Source organism: Silurus meridionalis, chromosome 1 (genome assembly GCF_014805685.1).
Source record: "Silurus meridionalis isolate SWU-2019-XX chromosome 1, ASM1480568v1, whole genome shotgun sequence".
Lineage (NCBI taxonomy): Eukaryota > Metazoa > Chordata > Actinopteri > Siluriformes > Siluridae > Silurus > Silurus meridionalis.
Window position 1 is genome coordinate 28419874 of NC_060884.1, and position 21353 is coordinate 28441226.

The following is a 21353-nucleotide window of genomic DNA, read 5'->3' on the forward strand; positions in this document are numbered from 1 at the left end:
CATTTATTTAATAACTTTCCTCATAATAAATAGACAGTACCAAAACTGTTTACAGGTAACTGAACTACATTCAGTGCCATCTGCTGAAGCAAAAATTTAATGATTCCATATTTAGCCAGGGTTTTGGGTGGGTTTTTCATGGGTGAAAACGACTTACATTAGTATGTGCCATATATAATTGATCTTATAAGAGTATTAAAATTTATTTTATAATATTCTGGTCATGCTATATTTTTTGTGATGAAGAGAAAGGTTTACTTGTCTGGTCAAGACACTCTATTTTATACTTTCTTCAAGTAGCAAGTCATTCATCATGATAAAACATTTAATAGAACCTTGGTAATATATCAGTAATAACAAATCTCATGACACATTTCGAAAAAAATGTATATGTAAATAGTACAAATTTTCCAAATCTACAGACATGTAAACATTTGTTCTAGATTGTTTTGCACTCTTATTCTGTTTTTGTTAAAGATCTGACTCAGTTTTATTTATTTATTTATTTTTAATTATAAACTCAATAGAATAGGAAAAAAATTATAGGAAATCACAAATCTGTTCTGAATTGCTACACCACAAATGAAGATCAGTTTCAATCCACATGCTTTTACATACATAAATTCATAAATTCATCTGCATTAGCGTTGGGAAAGAGGAGCAAAGTAACAGGTTATGCTGTGTATTCTATTCAAGTGTAAACAAGCTTCACAGTTCTACAATGCATATTCAGTCAAACTCAATATGTATAACAGTAAAGGTCTGCTCTAACATCTCAATAGGATTTTAGCAACACAAGCAAAAACAACACAGAGACTCCTCCTTAAACTGACTTCCTCTGACAGTGCATCTCTGTCCTGTTGACGATCTCTTGGTAGAATTTTGATCGAAGAAACCTAGGGTAGGAATCTTTCTCCATCAGGCTGTAGACCTTAGTTTGGATCGCATTGAGACTAGAGGATGTTGGTTCCAGGAGTTTTTGCCTGGTCTCTTCTCTAGTTTTAAAGTCTATGTTAACCTGTGAAGGATAAAATAGGTTAAAGTTAGTGATTTGTGTATACCAAGTTCCATATGAGTGAATATTTTTGTAAGAACAGTGTAAATTTCTCCAGTACAGTTTGAGAGACTTGCAGAATGCCAAATCACAATGATTCAGTTCTATCTCTTTGAAAGAGGTTGCTCAACTTCAAATCAGGATAAACTCAGCTAGATTTATTGCCATCTGAGGTATAAGAAACAACAATCTACAGTATAATGGGCTTCATTATTCCAACTGGACAGAAACATATTGATTCGTAAAAAGTTATTTCCGAAAAATATTTTTTTATTGATTATTATACATAGAATACACTGGCAAGGATTAATAATTTATGTAGTGTATTTATTTAAAATATCTAAGGCTTAGAAAATATAAAGATTATATTTATGCTTGCCACTTAGCTACCCTGAGGCTACTTGAGACATTATATTAAGAATGCTCATCACTGTCACGGGCAAAACTTTTATACTCACTGTTTATATCTTAAGCTAGATGGATAGCTAAGATAGCTAGTTAACATAAGCTAGCTTTATAACACCAATGCATGATGGTTCAAACATTTGTAGAACATTCAAAAGATAGTTTACAAGCGGAAAAGAACTGGGATTAGTAAAATGGGATTCTCAGTTAATTTGAGAGTGATAGCCCATAGCGTAGCCCACCTTACCTCTCTTGGTGCTTGAACTTCAATAAATTCCTTGTAGATCTTGTTGGCTTTTGACACCAGCTTAGCAGGTGACTTGATCTTTTTGTAGTCTTCACAAGCTAACCAGAACTCAATGTTCTCATCACTGAACTCTGTTTTAAGGAATGCTCTGAACGCTGCCAAACCATCTATGAAACAAACACAAACAAACAAAAGTCAAAACAGAGTTTATCTATACCTTATATATATACACCTTAAATACACCTTCTATCTTATATATATATATATATATATATATATATATATATATATATATATATATATATATATACATACATACACTTTCTACGTAATAAAGCATGAGAGCATTAATTCATCATATCTTTATACAGTATATGTTAATGAGAACATTACTGTGCTGATTCAGATTCTTACAATAAGCTTTTACTCAGAACCATTTATGTATCATATCATCATCAAAAACATAATCAGGCATTTTATTTTGAATGTTGTCCTATTGTGTTGCATTTACACCTGTGGATTAGGAAATGCTCACAGGGTCACAGTTGTTGTTGTTCTCATTTATCTCAGTGACATGTCAGAAGAACATGTTGTGCTACTTGAATTTCTGGGGTTTTGTTATTACCTTTTTATCCTACTTAGGGGGATGTTTATTTAGTGGCAGTATCCCAGTATGTGGTATGCTGATTAGTTCATATTATCTAAAACAGTAGTACATCAACAATCTTTAAATATAGATATATTAAATATATAATATTGTTGTAGTGCTCTTTTTTTGGCCCAGCTTGTGCCTGACAAACACTTGTGTAACAATGTCGCAAAGCAGAAAAAGAGTTAATGTTATTGTTGTAAATTATGCAATCTTGAATATTAACAATGACCATAATGACAATCAAAAAAAATTGTAAGCCTAATGCACTACATGAACAAAGGAATGTGGACTCAAGATTCATATTTTTTTTTACACCCATTCTGGAAAGAGGCTCCACTAGATTCTGGAGAGTGGTTATTAGGATTTGTGCTCATTAATTCACATGAGAGAAATATTGATGTAAAGTTCCCATTTATTCTTGAAGGTTTTCAATATCTTTATGTGTAAAAATATCTTTTTTGGAGCTCGCTTTGTGCACAGAGGCTAGAACATGTTTGGGTCTGATTTGAAGTGAGTGGGAAATTGCATGGTCCCACATCCAAACACATTGTATTTAATTGTGTGCATTCTATATATAAAACATATAAAACTATATATAACATATATTGCTGAAAAAGGCAGATGTCCCAAAACTTTTGACCATACAGTGTTAGTCAGTTAAAATGTGTCGTTATTTATTAGTGAAAAACTTTATTTGTTAAATCATTTCATTCTTGTCATAAATGTTTCAGAAAGGCACAACATGGACAATTAATCATTTATGAAAGGGGTCTCCAGTGTCAAAATATCAGTTTTCCACCACAGTAAAGTCTTAGGTAGACATTTTCACACATTCAGGTTTCTGTACTTTGCAAATGTGTAACAGCTGGAGCATTTATTTGTTATTATTTTGAATTATTTTAAGCAGAGAAACCCAAATGACTGGTGAAGGATTAACTTTTATCTACTATAAAGTAAATGACAGCAGCACCAACCTTATCTTGTGAATGTTTTGCACTGTAAATGTAACTATAAATGCTTAATAATGTGAAACTGCAATAAATAAACGGAATAATCTGCAAGTTCATGTAGTATAGGAAGAAATGTAACACTTCTAGACATGCTGCTATATATTAAAATATAAAAAATGAGTTTTGTGTTGGTCTTCACCACACTACTTGATCACTGGCTTGTTTTATTCATCTACACATATGGTAAGCCTTAACAGTCACTGAGTCATATACAGTATGAGTCACAACTATTAATAATAGTTAATAGTTAATAGGAATTTACATCTAATTTAATAGATTTCTGTTCATGAATTTCATGCAGAATTAAGAAAAATCATTCACACAGTTAATAATATATACAGTGTATTGCAAAAGTATTCTGACCCCTGACCAATTATCTCATTTAAATAATTTCAATATTTAAATAAATTATTGTATCATGCATATTTTTGGTTAAAAAATATTTTAGTAAAAATTAAAATATATATCTTGGTTTAACCCAATGCATTCATATTTGGTTGAGCCTCCTTATAATGTAATAACAAGTTTAGCTCTAATGTAATAACAATTTTAGCTCCAATATATATATATATATATATATATATATATTGGATCAGGTTTATTGGCAAACACAAGGAATTTGGTTTCAGGCATTAGTGACTCTTAAAAGTACAGACATAAATAACACTATACATTTAGCTTGGACTATACATGACAAAACAGACAAGACAAGACAAGACACAACAGACTATACAAGACAATACAGACAATGTGAGACAACCAAGACAGTTTGAGTATTAAATAGGAATACAGAGTGTACATATTTGCACACAGTGACAAAGTGATTTGGCCCATTAGTCTCAGCAGATTTGCTCTAGGTTGCTCAGGTTGGTTAAATAATGCTTGTGGACTGGATTTTTCAAATAGTGCTCAACAGAATTTAAATATTGGCCACTGTAGGTCATTTATCTTTTTTTGTTCTTGATCAACTCCAATAATGCTTTGGCGCTGTGCTTGGTGTCCTGGTGTAAGGGGAATTTACTTATATGCACCACTGGTAACTGAGTAATTTGTGATAATTGGTCAGGGGTCTAAATATGTTTGCAAGGCACTGTATATTTCACACAAATTCAATATAAGTGAATTGTCATTTAATGTTTTTTGGTTGTTGGAAATTTGAGTATTACCTAATGTGGTATATGATGGATATAAATACAAATGGATTTAGATGCAAATAAATATGTGGCCTGGGCCACATGCCTTGTATGAACACAAAGATTCACATCTTTTGCTGTGGACCTGTGAACGTGAGAAGCAGCTAGTGTAGATACAATTAAACTGTATACAAATAGCCCTGCTGGGAAATGCAATTATAGTGTTGTTCAGGAAATTCAATAAAAGAACAATCAAGAGGTGAGGACAACAGCATTGTGTCCCCTGGCTAGCCAAGGAACAAATAATTCTGTTTGCTGTAGACAGTGTGACATAACTGGCACATAGGCTCAAAAACACAGGAACTCACAATTGTTTGTGATTGATGAGACCTACTGTATAAAACATGAATTATATGTATATGGTCAGCTTTCATGGTAGGTAGATTTTTTTATGTAATAATTTTTTTTTCCAGATATTTCTTCCACATACATACTCTTAATAATACAACTTTATTAAACTGTGTTTAAAATGATTATGTTTAAACACATTTTGCAGTAATTTCTGTAAATATACAGTATACATATTCATATAAGGCTTAAAAAAAAGTAAGCCTTCTTAAGATTATGTGGTTTTACATATCAGGATATAATAAAAATTTAAGAAAAGAAACTAGAAACTAGATAGCATCCAGGTACTGTTTATCAAATGCCAAAATAATTGATCATCAGAAAGTGTGACTATCTCTATAAAAGCATCAGCATTGCTACATGCAATATGTGGTTTTCCGCTAAACTGAATATATATATATATATATATATATATATATATATATATATATATATATATATATATATATACAGTGAGGAAAATAAGTATTTGAACAACCTGCTATTTTGCAAGTTCCCACTTAGAAATCATGGAGGGGTCTGAAATTGTCATCGTAGGTGCATGTCCACTGTGAGAGACATAATCTAAAAAAAAAATCCAGAAATCAAGATATATGATTTTTAAACTATTTATTTGTATGATACAGCTGCAAATAAGTATTTGAACACTTGTCTATCAGCTAGAATTCTGACCCTCAAAGACCTGTTAGTCTGCCTTTAAAATGTCCACCTCCACTACATTTATTATCCTAAATTAGATGCACCTGTTTGAGGTCGTTAGCTGCATAAAGACACCTGTCCACCCCATACAATCAGTAAGAATCCAACTACTAACATGGCCAAGACCAAAGAGCTGTCCAAAGACACTAGAGACAAAATTGTACACCTCCACAAGGCTGGAAAGGGCTATAGGGAAATTGCCAAGCAGCTTGGTGAAAAAAGGTCCACTGTTGGAGCAATCATTAGAAAATGGAAGAAGCTAAACATGACTGTCAATATCCCTTTGGACTGGGGCTCCATGCAAGATCTCACCTCGTGGGGTCTCAATGATCCTAAGGAAGGTGAGAAATCAGCCCAGAACTACACGGGAGGAGCTGGTCAATGACCTGAAAAGAGCTGGGACCACCGTTTCCAAGGTTACAGTTGGTAATACACTAAGACGTCATGGTTTGAAATCATGCATGGCACGGAAGGTTCCCCTGCTTAAACCAGCACATGTCCAGGCACGTCTTAAGTTTGCCAATGACCATTTGGATGATCCAGAGGAGTCATGGGAGAAAGTCATGTGGTCAGATGCACCAAAATAGAACTTTTGGGTCATAATTCCACTAAACATGTTTGGAGGAAGAAGAATAATGAGTACCATCCCAAGAACACCATCCCTACTGTGAAGCATGGGGGTGGTAGCATCATGCTTTGGGGGTGTTTTTCTGCACATGGGACAGGGCGACTGCACTGTATTAAGGAGAGGATGATCGGGGCCATGTATTGCGAGATTTTGGGGAACAACCTCCTTCCCTCAGTTAGAGCATTGAAGATGGGTCAAGGCTGGGTCTTCCAACAAGACAATGACCCGAAGCACACAGCCAGGATAACCAAGGAGTGGCTCTGTAAGAAGCATATCAAGGTTCTGGCGTGGCCTAGCCAGTCTCCAGACCTAAACCCAATAGAGAATCTTTGGAGGGAGCTCAAACTCCGTGTTTCCCAGCGACAGGCCAGAAACCTTACTGATCTAGAGAAGATCTGTGTGGAGGAGTGGGCCTAAATCCCTCCTGCAGTGTGTGCAAACCTGGTGAAAAACTACAGGAAACGTTTGAACTCTGTAATTGCAAACGAAGGCTACTGTACCAAATATTAACATTGACTTTCTCAGGTGTTCAAATACTTATTTGCAGCTGTATCATACAAATAAATAGTTACAAAATCATACATTGTGATTTCTGGATTTTTTTTTTAGATTATGTCTCTCACAGTGGACATGCACCTACGATGACAATTTCAGACCCCTCCATGATTTCTAAGTGGGAGAACTTGCAAAATAGCAGGTTGTTTAAATACTTATTTTCCTCACTGTATATATACACTTGAAAAAAGAATATTAACACTGAGTTTTTCTTCTCAATGCACAATACAATAGAAAAAGAACTTTGTGTTTTTTTGACAAAAAAGTCATTGTGCAGCTTGTATAGCAGTATAGATTGGCTGTCCTCTAAAAATAACTTAAAATACAGCCATTCTTGTCAGAATAGCTGGCAACAAATGTGAGTACACCCTAAGTAATAACAGCTGTATGTCGATTAACCATGCAAAGCCACATGTACTATTCATCATGTTCATGTTTTTGTCTGCTTGACAGGACCATACAAATTTTGTATTAGAGCAGTTAAAAGTTGGCGCTTTGAGTACAATTCTCTCAAACTGACCACTGGATGTTCAACTTGACACCTCATGACAAAGACTCTCTGTGGATTTGAGAATTAGAATTGTTGCTCTCTACAAAGAAAACACCCTAAAACTGAGTTCCAGTACAGTGGACAGGGTCATACATAGGTTTGTTCAAGATGGGTTCCACTCGGAACAGGTCTCGCAAGGGCCAGTCAAGAAAGTTGAGTCCTTGTGCTGTGCATCAGGTGCAGAAGCTGCTTCAAAAAACCAGACGCATGAGTGCTGCAGCATTGCTTTAAAGGTCGCAGAAGCAGAAGGTCCACTTGTCTGTGCTCAGACACACTGCAACAAATCGGTTTGCATGCCCATCATTCCAGAAGGAAGCTCTTATGAAACTGGCTCACAAGAAAACCTGCAAACAGTTTGTTGAAGACAACCTGTCCAAGAGCATCAATTGCTGGAACCATGTCCTGTGGTCTAATGAGACTATGATAAACTTGTTTTGCTTAGATGGTTTTCAAAACGTGTGGTTATGCCCTGGTGAGGAGAACCAAGAAAACCGTGTCTTGCCTACAGTTAAGAATAGTGGTGGCAGCATCAGGGTCTGGGGCTGCATGAATGCTGCTGGTACTGGGGATTCCAACCAGTACTGTAACATTCTGAAGCAGAACATGATGCCACTCCTTCAGAAACCATCAAATAACAGTTTTCCAGCATAATTAAGCATAATAACATTTAATTTCTTTAGTATTGTCCCTTGATGAGATTTACTAAAAGGTTGCTGAAATGTGAGGGGTGTACTCATTTTTGTGACATAAAATTGGATATAAAAATGCAAAGATGGTGCTTCATCTGCGCTGTTCTTCTACAGTTTATTAAAGCAACTTACACTTGTTTGACAGGAGAAAATCGAACGAATCTGTCCATTTGGCCACTTCGTCTGTAGATAACCTAAACAACATGCAGGAGAGATGGGTAAGAACAATCCTACACAAAATGTATAGAAATGCAATTGTTATTTCTGTATAAATAAATTCTATTTTGTTTGAAGGAAGACATGGCTTACTTCAGGTATCGGTTTGATCGTACTGTTCGGGGAGGTAAACATTCTGAAATGTCACTGCATGAGTCAGATTTGTTGGATAGGCAACCAAGTCTCGTCTTCATGACTGTATGTCTGGAAAAAAAAAAGAAATATAGTCAAGGAAAGCGGAAAAGAGCAAACCGCAATAGGGGATAAGGGATTGTATAATTTGGAAAATGAAAGGGTCTCATCTTTGTCCTTGTACACACATAGAAAGCAATAGAGTAATAAATATGTTATTCACAGTACCATTCAATCATATTATAAACAATTCAAGAAATATTTAGAGTTCCAGGAACCAAGGATGCGGCTCATAATGATTAGCTATATATTAATTTAACATCTTATGGATAACTGCAGTAACCAAAATATTTTTTTTTTCTTTAAACTTTCTTTATTATGACTACCCAAAGATCAAACCCCTCAAATATTCATGTTATTTATCCAGACCAACTTACAATTATCTCATTTATAGAACCAACTACTTTGCTCTTGCTAATGGGACAGTGCTGGCTCAGAAGTTAAGGATCTGGCCCATGAATATGTATTTAATTATTCCCAATATCCAATTATAATTCAGCCATCACATCATTTGTTGCCAGGGTCAAATGAATAGACCGTGAGGCCATTGTCCAGAATGAACAATACATGCACCTGTAGCGTAAAGTACATGATGCTTGAAGCTGTGAAGCTGCTTTAACCAATCAGATTTCGAGTTGATGACTCTGGGTCCATCTGGTGTAAAATAATGTCAGCATTTTTACAAACTTTGATTGAATAGTCAGAGAGCGCACTAGCTGGAGCTAGCAAACCGCATCTGTATAGCAAACTGCATAAGCTCAATAATATTCCGTTTTTTTATTCCACACTGGTTAACAGAAGAGAAGAATATGATTTGGGATATTTTTAAGACAGACTTTCCAAGAAAAGTGGGACATTTAAGAAAAGGTTGGCCAAAATAGGTTAAAACCGTTGTTAAGCTTTTTCATGAACTATTTATTCTTTTGCATTTTATCACCAGTAGTATTTGCACAAAACACACAATTTGCCTTCGCAAATGCCCTGGCAAACTGTAATGCACTGAAAAAATGCACAAAAAGGAACAGAAAAAATTGGGTTCATTGGGTTTCTTGCTATAGTAATGGCATTCATTCTCACTGCATGAGATACTTGTCTATGAGTTGGGCTGCAGCTAATGATTATTTTGATTATTGTTTTATTTTGACGATTATTATTATTATTATTATTATTATTATTATTATTATTATTATTATTATTTTATTTTTTTTTAATTTTATTTATTTATTTATTTAATTTTTTAAATACAAAAAGTTATTTTACTTAGATGTTATCCCAAATATATATAAAACCCTAATTCAGGGTATTTGTGTATAAAAGTGTAATAAAAAAAAATGCAAAAGACACACATTGAGTTAAACATTCTTTAATTTAGACATTTTAAAGCTTATAGTGACTGCATGTTCAGGAGTGCATGTGGGATTTATCCTTTGAAAAGTTGTCAAACAAATGTTGGAGTGTTTATTTTTGTAAAAATAACCAAAAAAAAATTTTGTTTATAATAATAATTGTAGATGGAAAGTTAACAACAATGCTTAAAAAAAAATAAATATACAAAATAATACAAAACATTGTTTTGACAGTTTTTGGTAAAAAAAAAAAAAAAATACACAGATTATTTACAGCTAGAATATATAATTATTAACATTTTGTATAATAATTAAATGGTATATGCATAAATTAAATATAAGAACATTGAAAACAAGCATTTGAACGTAGTAAAGACTCAGCAAATCACGTTTGATAACACAAAAGTTAACTGTTGTGGTAGACAAATGCTATAAAAAAGAATAAAACGAAGAAACGCTGCAAGCTAACAGTTTTAATTAAAAAAATAGGAAAAAAATATGCGTTGGTGTACAAATACCTAAGCATTCACTGAAAACCACAACAATGACTTAAGTTGTAATTGTTTACTGCTGCTGTTATTTGCTGCTTTTACATTTAATGTTTGACTTTCACACCATTTTAATTGAATCCATCACTATGTCGTGAGCGAGCTGATTGTGCAACCTGATGCTTCTGAGTCACAGAAGAAGAGATCTAGTCTGACTGTCAGAAGGTTAGCAAACAAACCGTTTACACAATAGCGCGTAACTAAACTATACTGGTTTCACATGATGAGGATTATACAGTTTTCACTTACTGTGCTTTTACCTTAATCTGTGATACCAGTGAGTTGTTTTTTTTCTTTGCATAACTTTCAGTTTTTCCTGCTGCTGGTTATCATGTACTCTTCGCCATTTGAGCAAGCGGCTATGTTATCTTGCCGTCTCGCTAACCCGTAACTTAAGCAGCCCAACTAATTGATAACGGTTCTGTATATATGAAATCTTGCTCAAGAATCCTGCAGTAATGGCTTTAAGGCCAGCTTAGTGGTGCTGGGATTTGAACTCATGACCTTCCTATTAGAAATCCAAGACATTAAAGACTAAATTATTACTGCTTTAGTCCATAGTTCTTCACAAGTTTGCTTGCTATATTATGTATATAATGTTAGCTACATAATATTTAAGACTCTTGAAATTATACAGTATTATAAATTATTCAACCACAACTGATTTTAAATGAGTTTGTACAATGGCAGGGTAATAAACTGACACACAGCGATGATAAGAAGCGATGGAAACATTTTCTTGACAGTCAGAAATCTTGAATCCTTCGCATATTTTGCTCCAGTCAACTAAATATTTCAGGCCGAGGCATCATCCCCCTATACTGAGGACATGTGCTGAGCTATTTATAAAGTCCTCTGACAAAGTGGTCCACTCAGAGTGAAGCCACTGTGTGTAATAGACTCTAGAGCAAAAATGCAAGCCTTATTTAGATTCCCCCAAAAAAGACGTGTGCTTTCAAGTTCTAATATTCTCCATGAGGGATATAAATCCTCTTAGCGTTTTCTCTTCTCCATTTTCAGAGCGATAATGCTTTGCCAGCAACGTCTCGAATTCTCTTTGATGTTTTGTTTTGCAGTTTGGCACATTAGCTGTCTGGCACGGCTAAAGCTTTGGTTTTGTAACATGCAAATGGCCTGTGGGCTGTCCTAGATTTCTATTTTACATTTTTGCATTTCTCTATTTGTTTTACAGCCTGGAACGATGTTATATACTATATCTCTGAACATCTTTATCGACAATGTTTGGGTAATGTGTAGGTGGGGATGTTTAGGTTAAGCCTGGTGGGTTATTGCTCGGAAGATCTGTAGTTTGATCCCTGATCTCACCAAGTTGACACACTTGGGGCCCTTGAGCAAGGCTCTAAACCCTCTGTGCTCCAGGGGTGCTGTATCATGTCTGACCCCAGCTTCCCAACATCGCCGAGATATGCAAAAAAAGAGATTCACTGTGTAGTGAAGTACATTAGACAAAACCTTTCTTTCTTTTTTTATTTTATTTTTATTAAAACTAGGCTATAATTATAATAGCTTAAAGCTCCATAAAATTACGAATGCAAAAAACTGACATCATAGTCTTGTCTAGGGCTAGCTTTGTCTATAGCCCAAAGATGGTGACAAAGGATGCATGATGCATGAACTGCACACTCATCAAAGGGATTCTTCACGGTTAACTCATCCTTTGAGAAGTACAACGCATTCTTCAGTGAATTCTGGCTGTGAATCCTGCTCCTGTAAAATTCTTTGACAGTTTTTCTTGTAAGATTGCTTCCTGCTGCGATTCAACTGCCCACAGCTAATATGCCTTGCCATCTGATCTCCTTCCTTTACTTGGGCTATTTTTTGCATTCGAGCCTGCTTGCTTTGCTGAGAGGAATCTCAAGGCTGAGCAATTATTTACACTGGAAAAGAGGAGATGACAATTTCAATCCTAGACAAAATTAAGCTGCTTAATCGTGCATCTGAGAGTCAAACTCTTGCAATCTGCTATATTGTTAACTGCTCATAATTCATATACAATTACCATATGAATTTTTTCAGTGATTATTTCAGTAATTATATTACACATGTATACTGTGGGGTCCAAAAGTTTGAGTCTCGAAAAATCTGTTTTTTTTTTTATTTATGTATTTTTTATGTATTTATTTACATATGTATGTATGTATGTATGCATGTATTTATGCATGTATTTATGTATGCATGTATTTATTTGTTTGTTTGTTTATCCATCTAAAACTGGATAAAATAAAATGTGCAAACTGTTGACGTCAACATTTAAGATGTTACACAATATCTAGGTCACTATTAAATGTATTATTGTCTGTTACCTCCATTGTACAGAAGGTCAGATTTTCTGGCAGTCTTCTCTCTTCTATTGAAAAAGTGTTTAGACGACATGCTGATGGATTTGCTCTTGCATGACTCATCAGCTTTATACAGTAGTGGAGTCTGTGTCAGGTCGAATGCATGCCTTTATTACATTTACCATTGTTCACAAGTTGCTGATTTAAATAATCGGAATGAAAACCTTTGTATCAAACTATAAAAAGAAGGGCAAATACAAAAATACTATATTTCAGACCCAATGTTCTTCAGACATGTGGCCATGTACTATTTGCAATATTTGTTTCACAAAACAATCATCTGCATAATGGATTATAAAATCTATTCCTCCATCTATTGATTCACTTTCTGTACAGTTCTCAACAAGTTCATTCATGTTTATTGCTCTTACATACATTCACTTGCTATTTGTTTATTTTTTTTTTTTACACCAGAGCATCCATGCTTTTTTTCTCACTTACGTGGCGGTGCTTGTGTCAGATGGAATAGACTGCAGGAAGCATCATGTACCATTACTAAACTGTTCACAGTGGTATCAATCCAACTGAGATTTCCTGCCTGACCTCATCCTGACTCTGTGCACAGGAAGTGTGAATTGGTCTAGTCTTAAACCAAACTGCCTCGGTGACACTATTATAACCTACATTAAAAGTACCACTTCCAAATTATAATTTATCTATCTATCTATCTATCTATCTATCTATCTATCTATCTATCTATCTATCTATCTATCTATCTATCTATCTATCTATCTATCTATCTATCTATCTATCTATCTATCTATCGTCTGTCTGTCTGTCTGTCTGTCTGTCTTTCTGTTTATTTATTTCATTGAGATTTTTTACTTGTAAGATGATGTTAAAGCTCCTTTCCACATATAAGCATGTGTCGTATAGTGTCATTTGTTTCACTATTAGCAATTTAAGTTAAAAAATCTAAAAAATAAAAAAACGACAAACAAACCAGATATGTCAATTCATTACAACAAACCTGTTGGCTTGACAAAGGCTAAAAGGCAGAATGGATGGATGGATTGATGGATGGATGGATGGATGGATGGATGGATGGATGGATGGATGGATAGATGGAGGATGCATGGATGTATGCATGGATGGATTGATGAATTGATGGATAATAGGAAGCAAAGAAGAAAGGAAGAAAAGAAGAATTTAAAGATTTAGTGATTAGAGTTATATTTATGTGTGTGTGTGTGTGTGTGTGTGTGTGTGTGTGTGTGTTTGGTGACAGAGGAACCAATATGACAGTGCAGAAATAAAAATGCAGCACATGGATTATATTGGTACGAGGTTTTAGCAGAGATACTTGCTGTCATTTAAATTCTTAAGCAAGAATCTTTTTTGATAATGTGTGTTTTGTGTGTGTGTTTTGTGTGTTTTGTGTGTGTGTGTGTGTGTTTGTGTGTTCTACTGGAGGATAGATAAGAGATAAAGATAGAGAGTTGGATGAAGAGTGTGTTTGCTACAAGTAAACTGACAGAGTGTAAAGGAAAGAAGAGGGGCTTCAGGCCCTGTGGAGGCAGTTGTGTGAGGTGAGTTGGAGTCGGATGGAACAGCAGTGTCTGGAATATTGTCTTAAGGGAAAAAACCTTGTCAGAAAAATAGTGCTTGACCCTTCTGAACAAGCCAATTCAAGTAGACTTTTATTGTTATTCCATCCATATACAGTGCAGTACACAGTGAAATGAAACACCGTTCTTACAACAAAAAAGGAAGACGGAACTACATAAAACTCAAAACTAACAACTTAGTTCAATTAGTCCTTAGTTCAGTTTGAACCCCTTGAGGTACGATTTCTGCCTGAAATGCATATACACATGTCATGACAGAACTAGAGCAGCGCTGAGTCACCGCCTTCACACGGTGCTTCTTCATTCTTTTTCTGGATATGGATGCCCTTTCCTTTCTCTTTCATTTTTCTTTTTCCATGAACCATGACAGCTACTGCTACATCAAATCATATTCTGTTCATCCAAATGTTATAACCAAGGTCAGCTGAGCTATATTTAGACATCGCAGTGGATTGACATAATCCAATTCCACGCTGCAGTGGGCTTTTTGATCGTTGGACTTTTTTTTTTTGTTAAATTTGCTTAAATTTAAATTTGCTTAAATTTACATTCTATCTGAAAGTTTCTTTCTGAGGCTTTTTTGTTCCATCCCCTTTTTTTGGCTTTTTTTGGATTTACAAAGCCCTCCATCATTACTCCTGCAAAGGAGCATTATATGAAGCTGCATATATACACTATATATACTGTATATGTTTCCTGTGTCATATAATCTTCAGAGATGATGATGATATACAGGTGCATCTCAATAAATTAAAATATCATTAATAAGTTGATTTATTTTAGTAATTCAATACAAAAAGTGAAACTCGTATATTATGCAGATTCATCACACATAGACTGATATATTTCAAGTGTTTATTTTTTCAATTTTGATGATTTTGGCTTACATTTAACAAAAACCCTTCAAATCTCAAAAAAATCTCAAAAATGTAAATATTTTTTAAGACTGATAAAAATATCTTTAGTTATTTTTATTGTTGGCCTTCTAGAAAGTATGTTCATGTACTGTATATGTACTCAATATTTGGAAGAGGCCCCTGTTGTTTTAATTAATGCCTCAATTCGGCGTGGCATGGAGGTGATCAGTCTGTGGCACTGCTGAGGTGGTGTGGAAGCCCAGGTATCTTTGACAGTGGCCTTCAGCTCATCTGCATTTTTTGGTCTTTTGTTTTACATTTTCCTCATTAAAATACTCCATAGATTCTCTATGGGGTTCAGGTCTGTTGAGTTTGCTGGCCAGTCAAGCACACCAACAACATGGTCATTTAACCAACTTTTGGTGCTTTTGGCACAGTGTGGGCAGGTGTCAAATCCTGCTGAAAAATGAAATCAGCATCTCCATAAAGCTGGTCAGCAGAGGGAAGCTTAAATTACTATTAAAACTTCCTGGTAGACAGCTGTGCTGACCATGGACTTGATAAAACACAGAGGTTCAACACCAGCAGATTACATGACTCCCCAAACCACCACTGACTGTGCAAACCTTAGACTGGACCTCAAGCAACTTACAAATCCGATTCCATTAAAGTTGGGACACTGTACAAATTGTGAATAAAATAGGAATACAATAATTTACAAATCTCATGAACTTATATTTTATTCACAATATAATATAGACAACATATCAAATGTTGAAAGTGAGACATTTTGAAATGTAGATATAGCCAAATATTGGCTCATATTCGATTTCATGAGAGCTACACATTCCAAAAAAGTTAGGACAGGTAGCAATAAGAGGATGGAAAAGTTAAATGTACATATAAGGAACAGCTGGAGGACCAATTTGCAACTTAGTAAGTCAATTGGCAACATGATTGGGTATAAAAACAGACTATCTGAGTGGCAGTGTCTCTCAGAACTCAAGATGGGCAGAGGATCACCAATTTCCCCAATGCTGTGGTGAAAAATAGTGGAGCAATATCAGAAAGGAGTTTCTCAGAGAAAAATTGCAAAGAGATTATAGTTATCATAATCTACAGTGCATAATATCATCCAAAGATTCAGAGAATCTGGAACAATCTCTGTGCGTAAGGGTCAAAGCATACTGGATGCCCGTGAGCTTCGGGCCCTTAGACGGCACTGCATCACATACAGGAATGCTACTTTAGTGGAAATCACAACATGGGCTCAGGAATACTTTCAGAAAACATTGTCGGTGAATACAATCCACTGTGCCATTCGTTGTTGCCGGCTTAAACTTTAAAGGTCAAAAAAGAAGCCATATCTATACATGATCCAGAAGCGCAGGTGTTTTCTCTGGGCCAAGGCTCATTTGAAATGGACTGTGGCAATGTGGAAAACTGTTCTGTGGTCAGACGAATCAAAATTTGAAGTTCTTTTTGGAAAACTGGGACGCCATGTCATTCAGACTAAAGAGGATAAGGACAACCCAAGTTGTTATCAGCGCTCAGTTCAGAAGCCTGCATCTCTGATGGTATGGGGTTGCATGACTGCGTGTGGCATGGGCAGCTTACACATCTGGAAAGGCACCATCAATGCTGAAAGGTATATCCAAGTTCAAGAACAACATATGCTCCCATCCAGACGTCGTCTCTTTCAGGGAAGACCTTGCATTTTCCAACATGACAATGCCAGACCACATACTGCGTCAATTACAACACCATGGCTGCGTAGAAGAAGGACCCGGGTACTGAAATACAATCTGTGAAAAGCAGCTTCTTTAGCGATGACCTTTTGTGTCTTACCCTCCATGTGCAGGGTGTCAATGATCGTCTTCTGAACAATTGTCAAGTCAGCAGTCTTCCCCATGATTGTGTAGCCTGAACCAGACTGAGACACCATTTAAAGGCTCAGGAAACCATTGCAGGAGTTTGGATTGAATGAGCTGATTAGAGTGTGACACCACAAGTCTCCAATATTAAACTTTTTTACAATATTCTAATTTTCTGAGATACTGAATTTTGGGTTTTCATTAGCAGTAAGCCATAATCATTAATATTAAAAGAAATAAACACTTGAAATATATCAATGTGATGAATCTATTTAATATACAAGTTTCACTTTTTGTAATTAATTTGTAAAATTAATTCTAATTTATGGAGATGCACTTCTTTAATCACTCAAATTCAAACATTATAAAAAACGTGATGATAAATAGTAACTTAATGCTAATAGTTAGGAGTCACAATGTCAAAGGAAGGAATAGCTACAATGTTTATGTGGCAATCAAGAGATTACAGTGATCAGGACTTTAACTCAACGAAAATATATAAATATAGATAAATGCAATGATGTTTTAAAATATAATGGGTACAAAGTAAAAAAATCCTTTACAGTGTTCGAGAGTAAATATTAAAGACGGCACATCTTACTTATTGCTTAATGAATGAGGAGAGATTTTTTCTTTGGGTTTTATGTGGAAAAAATGCTGACTGGTATGAAATATTAATTAAAAAAATTGGAAAACAGCATCGTTTTGGCCTTCAGGCATAAATAATAAATAAATAATTTATAAGTAAATAAGAAGCAGACATTATCATCATCATTATTTATAACAATAATAATAATAATAATAATAATAATAATAATAATAATAATAATTTAATACAAATAATTAAATAAATAGAAAAAAGCAAGTTTATAAAAAAATAATAATTCAAATAATATTATGTCACTATTTTGCATTTTTATTTATTTGCTGTTTGATTTTACACACTGAAGAACTTTAAATATAAAAAACAGGCCAACAGTTTTAAATACTTTTCAACCAATCGTGAGTTTTATTATTTAGGCGCCACACATATTTTAAATCTGGTTATAAATCTGAGGTTTATGTGCATCATAAGCTTCAATCAATCTCTGCTGGAAGTATGTACTTTGCCAAAAAATGGCAAAATTAAGCGTATACCTTTTCCCAGAGTGAAATCCAGAGTCAGCTATGATGATCATAAATCATTTCCAATTACATTTCAAAATAAACCCTTTCTACATATCTCATGTGTAACATGAGTGCACACATAACGAGGGTGGAGTAGTTATCATGTGTACACTTTCGAAATCAAAAGTGCCCCCCTACCAGGCTTAAAAAAACTCCAGGTGGCATGAGTGGGTGCATCAAAGTGGTACCTGATCTCTGCCACTTCCTTTTGCTGACATTTACTATTCCTACTAATCCCTGAGCACTTCACACAAACATGCATTTGATGTTCAGCACCCAAAACCGAACTGAGTTTTGCAATTAGCATGGCTGTATGGTACGAATGGTACAATCCACAATATTGCATTTCAAGCTAAACATAATGAACAGCTGATTTTATTCAGAGACTCTCATGAGCTTCTCTTTCCATCATAGCAACAGCAGGTACACGAGACATCAGAGCAGATCAGTGCAGATTATAATTTTCATATTAAACAATTATAGATAAACACCACAAAAAGATCAGAGTCAAGATGATGAACATGGAGTCCTTACCTTAATCCGTGTGCAGGTTTTTAGGAATTGGCGACGGATTTACTGGGGCTTTTTGGAGATGTAGATGTACTGATGCTTAGGCGTGCTGTCTGCTGGAGCCCACATGTAGCAGCGAGCACTTGGCGTGTTCATCAGTGTGAAAATGTGGGGTAGTGAAAGCAGAGAGAGGAGGGAGGGATGAAAGAGGAGTGGGCAAAATAACAGAGGGCGAGAAGCTCGGTGAGCATGCAAGGCTCTTCAGAAATGCAAATAGCAATGCTGTGCTGAAAAGAGTGCATTGTTACATGCACCTAATGCAAATTTGTGTGTGTGTGTATGTGTATGTAATATATACAACATTTATAATACAATATATTTCATTTACATGATGGGGAAATCTGAGCACTGTTTTGCAAATCCTGTAACATTTATATCTAACAACTGGATTCAATATCCATTCTAACCCTTCTTTTAGCACAGCTCCCTCTAATTTCCTTCTTGATGGCACTGACCATATCCCAAGCCAACCCCGAGGACACACTGGCCTCGTTTCATAGCATGCTTGAGAAAGCACCCTGCTCTGCACATCACAGCTGAAGGAGGCAGACTATTATTTGTCATCCGGATTACAGGGTATAGTTTGGGCACGTGTACACGTGTTTAGATGAATACGGTTGTGCATGCAGGCACATGTCATTTCTACTGAAATACCCACCTCCCTTTAATCCAGTATAAGGCTGCTTCAGGCAGTAACATCGCTCATACCACAGTGCAAAATCCCTCGTGGTATCTGTTCTCAAATCTGTTCAGGTTTCTGATTCGTTTTCTATAACAACAGCTCAAAATATAGTCCTGACTTTTATATATAAATGCATCCAATCTAATACATTTAGATTTATATATTTTATATGCTCATTTTGCATTTTTAGAAAGAGTCCCCAGTGTCAAATTTAGGTAGGTCAAAAATTAATCTGTTTGCTTTACATTTTCAAAGAAAGAGAAAAGGAAATGCTTCAGAGGGGAAATTGATGCATTTGTTCTGTAACAATAAATGTCGCTTTTATTTAAAAGAAATCGTCTAATTAATGTCAGAAAAGAACAATGAGAGTCTGAAAGGGAAACTACTTAATCGCTTATATTATAGCACGTGCATTAAGTACATTCCATAACAATGGGACACATTTTTCAAGAGGGAGAGGAAACAATCTCATTTTTAAAACTGTAATATTGAAAGTTATAGTGACTATAGTTGGTGATAGAAAGTTTCATAATGTTTATTTGGAGATTAATAGTTCTGGTTCATAGCCTTCCTGTGACTTATAGGGTTGGAGCAGAGGGCAAGAGAGAGCGAGCGAGAGAGAGAGCGAGAGAGAGAGAGAGAGAGAGAGAGAGAGAGAGAGGAGAGAGAGACTTCTTGTTATCTGTTAGGTTTGTTACAGGGCTTAGTAGATGCAGATGAGTTTGGGGATATTAGAAGTAAGACTGTTTTTTTTTGTATAGTGTGGGTTATTAAGTTATAGTTATTAATACGATTTAATATTTAAAAGTGTATTGTCTTATGTACATGATACAATGACGTTCTTACTCTGTAAATTCTCCAAGCAACCAATGACATAAATGAAGAATATAAGGAAAACAGACAAAGATGCAAGATATAAATTACAAATGTACCTATTTATAACAGTGCAAAAATGAAAAAATAAATAAATAAATCAGTTATTCTGAGACTGGAGTCATGCTGGCATTCCCATTGTAAAAGGGTGAAGGGGCGATTTTTACTTAACCTTACAGCACAGTGAAATTCTTTCTTAGCATATCCTAGTGATGTTAGGAAGCTGGGGTCAGCCATGATACAGTGTCCCTGGAGCACAGTGGATTAAGGGCCGTGCTCAAGGGCCCAAGAGTGGCAGCTGGTTATACTGGGGCTTGAAACCCAGACTTTCCAATCAGCAACCCAAAGCATTAACCACTAAACTATCAGACGATCAGAAGGGTGTAGTATGTGTGCAAAATATGCAGAGGTAGACTATACTCAATTCTAATATTGTGTGTAGGAAGGATGGGGTTAGAAGACACCCTTTTAGAGTCAGATAGTAATCTACTTTCAGTAATTCACAAAATGATTGACAATGTATCTGGTGCTTTTATAGTAGCATAACACTAAACTGCTTTTATTTTAACAATTCTAAACTATTTTTGCCCTAATCTTGATTTAGAGTGTGTGCAAATAACTTAATTTCTTTTTCGAGATTATACTGTGAAGTTAATATATTTGTATTTTGGTTCGTTTATTTATTTGCTTATAATCTTACAGCTTTTTGCAAACATCTTTAACCTGAGTTTACTAGTTCAAAGACTAAGTACACCACCACAGACATTTGTATGAAAGACAGCTGTTTGTACTATTGGAATTAATTAAAAAATCAAACCAGTCTTTCATTTTTGACAAAAGAAAATGGTGCTGTGTAAACAGAGGACAGACCGGTCTGTTTGCACAAAGCTGTAATCTGGACACAAATGCCTCGGCTGATGGAAGATTAAGGTCATACTTATATAGAAAAGGATGCCTAAAGAACATTATGTTTTTTTTTAGAATAAAAGATGGCTTAAAATTGGTTCGGTTTGTTATTCAACAGTTTCATCGTATTGTCTGAGACACGTTGCCTCTTTTTTCTCTCTATT

At 35.2% G+C, this 21353-nt stretch overlaps 1 protein-coding gene across 1 annotated transcript; it reads right to left on the bottom strand.

The window, feature by feature from the left end:
- Positions 1-311: 311 nt before the first annotated feature.
- On the bottom strand, positions 312-18845 carry rgs8 (regulator of G protein signaling 8). Its single transcript, XM_046853224.1, has 5 exons — positions 18693-18845; positions 8340-8450; positions 8163-8224; positions 1707-1873; positions 312-1018 (listed from the first exon to the last, which is right to left on the bottom strand). The coding sequence occupies exons 2-5, from the start codon at positions 8438-8440 to the stop codon at positions 824-826; spliced, it is 525 nt and encodes a 174-aa protein (XP_046709180.1). The 5' UTR covers positions 8441-8450; positions 18693-18845; the 3' UTR covers positions 312-823.
- Positions 18846-21353: the final 2508 nt, after the last annotated feature.